Source organism: Rhincodon typus, chromosome 16, assembly GCF_021869965.1.
Source record: "Rhincodon typus isolate 14 chromosome 16, sRhiTyp1.1, whole genome shotgun sequence".
NCBI lineage: Eukaryota > Metazoa > Chordata > Chondrichthyes > Orectolobiformes > Rhincodontidae > Rhincodon > Rhincodon typus.
In genome coordinates, this window is record NC_063347.1 from 29,423,436 (window position 1) to 29,432,269 (window position 8,834).

Consider the following 8,834-nt stretch of genomic DNA (forward strand, 5'->3'; position numbering starts at 1 on the left):
CTAGCATGCCATTCAGTTCAAAGGGCAATTAGGGGCAGGCAACAACCATTAGACTGGTTGACTTGCCCATAATTCCATGAAAAAAAAAGAAAAATCAATGGGATGTGGGAAAATCTGAAAAGATGTGCCTTTCGTGAAGTCAAACCAAGGAAATTTATTTTAACATTTAGTCATTTTTGAAGTACTGCCAAAGGCACGCGGCCACATCAAGGACGTTCTGACTTAAAGAAAACTGCCATCAGAAAGCACAAGTCAAGCAACAATCTCACATTAGAAGAACACAGAAGGGTAACATGGCTCATTTAAAATAAACTGGTGGGGGGGAAGCAGGACAAATGGCCCCAGGGTAAACACAATCAAACACCATCTGGGAACCAGAGACTATAAACCGCCTGGGATGTCCACCAGCTATTCTGAATTGCATATCATTTGTAGCATGTTACCAAATACAATGCAGCACAGCAACATAAATTTATTCTAAAACACTAATCATAAGCAAATGTCAAAAAAGTTATTTAAATATACATTATATACTTCAAACTGTAGAAATAACCACGATTTCGGAATTTGTCAACGAATAAGATTTTTTAACCTAACAATATTACCAACAGCTACCAAAGTGTGCACCCTAGTGATTAAAAGAGTTCTGCTCTGTTTGCAACCTCAACAGTTACAATCAGCCAGCTGGTTTGTATGCGAAGTGGCCTGCGGTTAAGAAGAGGAAATACCAAGGAGTTTAATGCAGTCGCAAATGGGCCACTTTACTTCCGACTGAGGTCTCAGTTCAAAGGCAATCCTGCCCCACAAACAATGCTTTCGGGGGCATTCGATCATTCATCACTACACCCACTCTGCCTTGAAATAAAGGCTTCCCGCAGAATTCTCCTTTCAAACAATACATTTAAAACAAACTGATGCCACAATCTTTTGGTTTGAACTCTGCAGATTACATGATGTGCAATGGGAAATGAAACTGACGAAGGAAAACGGTTACACTTGTTGCTAACCCTTTGATCAATCGAAGGTAAAAAGGTCGAGCTTCATTCATTAAAATAACAAAAGGCTCCGTATCACTCAACAGGTCAGATCAAGTAACCCTCTGGAGATAAAGGAAACCTCCTGATGACTACTGGGCTGGTAGCAGTGAATCCGTCTTTAACACTGAACAGTTCACTGACTGCCCGTTCAGTCGCTGCTAAACCACAAATTTAAAAAAAATGACAAACTCTTGCCTTTGCTGCTATTTCCAACCCACGAAAGTTATGATCTTTCTCATTTCCATCGACAGACGAAAGCTGCCCTCAGATTTACTGATTCATCCAACAAATATCGGCATCCAAAACAAAACTGGTCCACAATCAGATTACATGCAAAGGAAATTTCGATCAGATACCGCTCCCCCGCAGTTTTTCACGATCTGAACAAACTCCCCCTCCTTCCATTCCGCAAATAAGTTATGTTTTAAAAAAACACATTATTGATCTCCGACACAAGAAACCGCTCTGCTTACTTTAGAGGGACACAGCAACGGGCCCCGCTGCTTGGACCTGGCGGCAACAATCTTGCTCCCGTGCTGGGAAATCAAGCCGAAAGTCAGCAGCAAAAAGCAAACTTTCAGCCAAGCTGCCATCGTCCTGATCCCATCGGAGTCTCCCACTGCGCATGCGCCCCCACCCCTTGCTGCTGTGCTGAGCTTCCCGGCTCCCACCTGAGGCAGCTCCACAACACAACCAAACAGACTCCTTCAGCTGCATTCTGTCTTCTCTTTCACGCCTACTTTGCAGCTTTAAACGAAATCCCTTTCAGTCCCCCGCTGTGTGTGTGGTGTCAACCGTGCTCAGTTGGTACCACACTCGCCTCTAACTCACCAGGTTCAAGTCCCACTCCAAGGCTGCAGAGTAAAACTCAAGATTGCGAGCTCAGTGCGCCAATGAGAGAGTGCTGCACTGGCAGGATTGCTGTTTCCCCCGCCTCCAAAAGATGTATTACTGTTCCTTTCCTCCAGATGCTGCCTGGCCTGCTGTGTTCTTCCGGCCTCCTGTTTGTCTATCTTATACCGATTCTGTTGGGGATGAATGTAAAAGACCCTGTGAGGCTATGCAGAAAATGGCTAAGGGAGTTATTCCTGGAATCCTGGTCAATATTTATTCTCCAATCAAAAGAATAATAATTTGGATATTAATACTTTGCTGTTTGTGGGAGTTTGCAGAATACAAATTGGCTGTCCCATTTCTTCCATTGCAACACTTCAAAAAGAACTTTATTGTCTGCAACAAAATTGAAAAATTGTTGGAGAAACCCTGCAGCTCTGGTAGCATCTGTAGAGAGAGAAACAGAATTAACATTTCAAATTCAGTATGATGCTTGTTCAGAACTGGAAGTGGGGGGTGGGGGGGTGGGTGAGTGACTTGGGAGGGGAGGGGGAGTTAATGGAACTGATAGTGAGGGTGCCCAGACCAAAAGACAAGGGGAGTATTAGTGGAAGTAAATGAGTGATTAGGTGCAACATAGGTGTAAATGAGTCCACTCTCCTGACAGCAAAGCCAACAAAACAAACATGACCCAGGGGCATACTCAAAATGGAGGAATTGAAATCGTGCTCTGAAGTTGTTTAACTCCTCCGAGCCCACTGTTCAAGGCCTCAAACATATTAAAAGTGGTTATTAAAAGTCTAATGTAAATACAGGCTTGTTTTCCTGTCTGCGTCCACATTGCAACTTCCTTAATAATTTATGTACTCAAGTCTCCCTCATAATTAGTTTCACTGATTTCTAACACAAGTTTTCATCTTCCATCTTTCATGTCTTTTAAATTCATAATTTATACCCAATTTTATAATCACTTGTGATTCAGAGAACTGGTTGCACCTACACCACTAACCATACAGTATTGGCTCAAATCTTTTGATCTAGTCAAAATCCCTTTTCCAGAGCAGATCACAAAAACAGTTGCCCATCTACCTTTCCAGGACCTTTCCAGCTGGACTTCTGATGCATGATCCACCACAACAGAAGCAGTGTAGAAAACCATGTTGGCAGCATCAGTGTTGATCTGTAAGGAAACCACAACCTTTTTTATAGCAATAATTTCCATGTACCTGTAAGCATAACGTTCAGAAATCCCAAGGATACTTGATAGTTACCGAGAGAACATAAATGTCTACATTAAGTAGAAAAAGGAGTAGGGTGGCAGCTGGATGAAGGGACAAGGTGACATGTAGATAGGTAAGAAACAATAGGATGCTAGATGGGTTTTGAAAGCCTGGAAGGTGGATGAGGAGGTACAGGTGGCAAGTGTGTGAGAGAGATGGGTGAGCTAGTACAGGTGCTAAGTAAGTGAGTGAGGTGAATTTGACAGGTGTTGAGTTGGGCACAAGGGATGTTTGGGATTAGACAGGAGTCCTGGTATCTGTGGGGTGGAGGTCAGTGTGAATGATTGATTGAGCAGCGGGACAAACAGTTTTGTATTTAGCTAGGATGAGAGCATTTTCTGTCCAACTATTGAGGTTAATTAATTGGAACTCTTAACTCAGAATCAATGACTTCCAGACACCAAGTAATTGGCCATCAGAGCTTAAATGTCTCAGACAATTAAGTTCCCAACATACATCTTTCGGTGTACAATCTGTCTCCAAATACCCGAAGACTGGAATATCTGGATCAATTCTTATTCCTGAATGTCCTAAACTTATCGAGGTGACCTATTTTTATCCCTTATGCCTTAAGAATGAGCAAGATAATGTGCAGTACCTTTGAAGTCAAGTAATATTCCTTGGTTTAATATAGAATGGAAGTTATTGCATGATGTTCTGTTGGGTGGAATTTGGAACACCATTGAAGAGGGTCTAGGTCAGAGAAAATATGGAGTTAAGGTACAGATGAGGAATGTTGCCTCTTCCCACTTGTACCAAGTCATCTGCCTTTCAGATCTTCAGAGTGAACTCCTACCAATTTTCCAGTTAAATGTATTTAAGTGAGGGTTTGTTGAAATCTAAGCAGTTACATTTGCAGCAGGTGGCCTCCATAAATGAATAGTATTCTGACTGTAAAGCCAACTCAATCTCTAGGCTCAGGCATGACAATTAACCATCTTTTTGTTGACAATTAACTATCTTTTTGAGAACAACTGTCACCTATGGGATTGTGCCTGTCGATGAAGTCCTCCTTCCTACAGACAAGGGATAAAACAAGGTTATCAAATGAAAGGAGAAAGAACTTCCATTTGTATAACACCTTTTATGACTGCAGAATCTCTTGGCACTTTACAGTGCCCAATTTTTGTTTTGGAAATGTAATCACTGTTGTAACACAAAGTGCAGTAGCCAAATTTTCACACCGCACACTCCAACAAACAAACACAATCCAATAATGACCAGATAATCTATTTTTAGGTGGCGTTGATTAAAGGAATAACTGGCTAGGACAACTTAAGTTAACTCCCCTACTCTTCTTCAAAATACCACCCACCTCAAATACAGATGGGTTTTAAGTTTAATAATTCCATCTGAAGGACAGCAATGCACTATTTCATCAGTACCAAATTTGAATATTAGACTTTGTTTTTGTGTTCAAGGCTTTGACTGGAGCTTGAACCCACAATCTCCGACTTCAAGGTGGGGTTACTACCAACTTCACCGCATTTCAAGATTCATCACACAGCTCATTTGTTGTGGACATCCTCATCCATGCTTTTCCATCTTCAGACTTGACAATTCTAATTGTCTCTCAATCAACCTCCCATCTTCTGTCTTCCATAAATTTTAGTTTGTACAAAGACATCTAAAAGATTATGCCCTGATTCACCCATCAACCTTGAGCTCTTGGCCAATGTTGGCTCCATGTTCACCAATAAATTTTAAATATCAAATCTTCATTCTCAAAACCCACCATAATTTTGCCCCATCCTATATGTGTAACCTCCTTTTATTCTGAAACCCATCAAGTACTCTATGTTCATCCAACTCTAGCCTCTTATGCACTATCACCACAAATAACAATGCCTTTAGCTATCTAAGCACGAAGCTCTGTAATTTCCTCTGTGAAATTTACCACTTCTCCACTTCACTCACTTTCTTTCAAAGGCTCCTTTAAAACTGCCTGCCCTCATTTTTCCTTTTTTGGTTTGGTGTCAAGTTTTGTTTTATTACACTTATAAGTGTTTTGAGGCATTCTACAACATTAAAGACATAAGTAAATTGTTCTTGTTGCTGTTGAAAACCCCTTGAATTCTGTTAATGTTTAACTTCAACAAAGCTGTGCTTTTTAATTAATTTTCTTTTTTATTCCTCAGTAGAAACAAGAGCATCACAGCCTTGGAATTAAACTCAGTTAAATATGAATGGTCAGCATTAAATTGTTGAACATTAGTATATGTGTTAATTCAATACATTGAAGGCAAAAATAAATATAACATTCACTTTGTACTTGATTGTGCTAAAGCTACAGTAAACACAAGAAATCCAATATGGAGACTAATAATGTGTATGTGCAAGGGGCTGCAAACAGTAATAATTCAATTGAATTTAATTCAATTAATAATGAGGGCAAAGTTCAGGCACTTTGTAAATGCTAACTGAACCATAAAATGGGATTACATCTGTTAATTCCATCCCAGTGATTTGTTTTATCCCCATATAACACAGTCCCTGCATTTAAGGATTTTGTTCTTATTAAATGGACTGACTATGCTAGAAATAGTGCAACAAAAGAGAAATATTTTGTTTGGGAATGATAAATTGGCACATACGATTTTTGTTTTCACAAGTACGGCAGACAGAATACCTTTTGAAAAGAATTGCTAGGGATTACTGATAAATAATATTCGTGCAGTAGTAAGCTAACGACTAAAAAGATAACAATGAACATCACTATTTATTGAGGCGACATTGTTTATACTACTTCTTCAGAGTTTCTGTTCAAGTATTCACAGTAGGGAACATATGCAAAGTTGCTCCTTGCAAAAGAAATGGTTGTTTAATTTAGGCCTAAAAGCAAATCACCATCCTTGAAGTGAGTATGCTTAGAAACATATTAAATTGGTGGGGTCGTTCGTGTAATAGGCATCTTCTGACCCAGTTGTTTGGATATCCATTGTCTTTGAATACCTGTAAGAGGTACTCTTCTTCTTTTCGGCGTAACTCTGTGTTGCAGCAGTGTGTTTATAGGATAATATATATAAATAATGTTCTCATGCAACACATTGGAAAGGAAAGCCCTCGAAGGACTGAAAAAGGACAAGAACATCACAATACTATCAGCAGACAAAGGGCGTATGACAGTAATACTAAATAAACGGGACTCTCTCTCCAAGGGACATACACTACTAGCCGTCGAGAACACATACCGGCATGTGCAGACAAGCCCGACACCGCAACTAGGCAACAAGATCCTTAACACGCTAAAGAGACTCAAATAGACCGGACATATCAACAAAACAGACTTCCTAACAATGAAACCCGAAGGAACTAACAACCCCCGATTCTACGGCCTCCCGAAAGTACACAAACTGGAAATACCCCTTGGACCCTTGTCTCCCTGCCAGGCACGCCATCACATAGATTAGCCAAGGAACTACAAAGGAACCTAAAGCATCTCATCAGCAAGTCACCCCACTCAATCTGCTCAGCCCGGGAGTTCCTCAATTCCATCAAGGACATAACAATAGATAATGACAAGACCTTGGTGTCATTCGACGTGACTGCCCTATTCACATCGATAGACATACCACTAGCAAGAGAAACAATGACAGCACTACTAAAACAAGAACAAGACCCCCAATGTCACCATCTCCACAGACAACATGCTGAAGCTACAGGACCTATTCCTCACCACCCACTTCACCTTTAACGACCAAATATAATGAACAGATCAACAGGACACCCATGGGAACAACTATCTCTGGACGAATAGGCGGAGCTGTGACGCAGAGACTGGAAAGTACGGCCCTTCTGCTAATCCAACCAAAACTATGGATACACTATGTGGATGATACTTTCGTCATTATTAAATGGACAAAACTGGAGGAGACACACCAACTAATAAACAGCACCCTCAACGGAATCAGATTCACCAGAGAAGAGGAGAAGAACAAACAGCTCCCATTCCTGGACGTCATGGTAGAGCGCAGGACAAATGGAGAATTCCTAACAAAGGTACGCAGGATGGCCACACACACTGACCAAGTACTGAATTTCAACAGCAACCACTCTAACACACACAAACGAAGTTGCGTGAGTACATTATTTAAACAGGCAACACACACTAGAGCAACACAGAGCTATGCCAAAAAGAAGAAGAATACTTCTTCCAGGTATTCAGAGACAATGGATACCCAACAAAACTGGGTCAGAAGTTGCCTATTACATGAACGACACCAGGAAGATACTACACACGCCGCCACACTCATCACGCTACCTTACATCAGGAACACATCTGAACTGACCACAAGACTCCTATGACCACTAGGCATCAGAGTAGCACACAAACCCACATCAACTCTACGACAACTGCTCACCCGAACCAAAGACCCACTACCCACTATGGACAGGACCAGTGTCATTTACCAGATTCCTTGCAGAGACTGTGACAAACACTACATCGGACAAACAGGAAGGAAATTAACAACGAGGTTACACAAACATCAATTGGCTACAAAAAGACACGATCAATAGTCACTCATTTCTATCCACATGGATAAGGAGAACCAGCAATTTGACTGGGACAACACCAAGATCCTGGGACAAGCAAAAGCAGAGACAAGCACGGGAATTCCTAGAAGCCTTGTACTCCACGAAGAAAGCTATCAACAAACACATAGAGCTCGACCCCATGTACACTCCACTGCGAAGGAAAACCAGAAGTGAGGTCCAGCTCAACAGACTCCAGGGTTTAAATCACAGGCAGGAAAACACAATGACGCTTCATTGGAGACTGCACTGATGATGTTACCAAGCATGGTAATGAAACGTCTGCAAAACAACATCCAGCTCGGCGAGCCAACCAACTACAAAATCCACAACCCGAGCTACAAATCTGCTGTAAAACCTTAGAGAGCTGGTCAGCTTCTGAGAATGCAACAGCAAATGGAATTTATAGCAATATGAAGCCTGCTGAAGTCAAAACAGCTAGAAATCATGAAAAAAAACTGAAAAAAAAAACTTGTGTAGATGATGGAAACTCTAACCAAAAGCAACAAATAAGAAAGTGTAAGTCATAGATCAGGGATGAAGCAGTCAATATCACATGCCTGAAGTAAGTTAAATCCCTTAGACAAGTAGGTGAAAATTCTTACGTTTTAGGAACAATATAGGCTGAAAAGCTAAAACGAGGTTTAAATCACAATACTTAGTAAACAAGCATCATTATAATAATTTAAATTTTCAGGAAAACCTGCAAAAATATAAGGACATTTAAGGAAATCATTAAATTATTAGTTCAATTCTACTATTTAGTGAAAAAGTTGAAACTAGAAGAGTTTGTGAGAACGCACTGTTTTGAAGCAAAACCTCATTTTTGTTGTGCAACTAGAAATAGTCTTAAAGGCACAAAGAAACTGAAGCCATTTTCTAAAGTTTCAGAATCTCAAAAGGAGAAACAAGGCCACAGATCATCAAACAGGTCTGGCATCTGAAGAGACAAATAGAGTTAGTGTTTCGATTGTAGTTTGAGTTCAGCTGAGTTTCTCGAACACTTTGTTTTTATTTCAGATTTCCAGCACCTGAAGCGTTTTGTTTTTATTTACATAAATCAGCCATAATAATTAAAACAGTGCAAAATACACTAAGAATTTGGAAAATGGCATGAATTAACAGTCAAAAACATAACAATCAAAGAACT

At 40.4% G+C, this 8,834-nt stretch overlaps 1 protein-coding gene across 1 annotated transcript in view; it reads right to left on the minus strand.

Annotated features, from left to right (window-relative positions):
- Positions 1 to 1,630, minus strand: part of il17rd (interleukin 17 receptor D) — an 80,772-nt gene extending 79,142 nt beyond the window's left edge. The window contains exon 1 of the mRNA XM_020512318.2: positions 1,511 to 1,630. Within this exon, the coding sequence (XP_020367907.2) occupies positions 1,511 to 1,630 (120 nt within the window). The remainder of the gene's footprint in view (positions 1 to 1,510) is intronic.
- Positions 1,631 to 8,834: the final 7,204 nt, after the last annotated feature.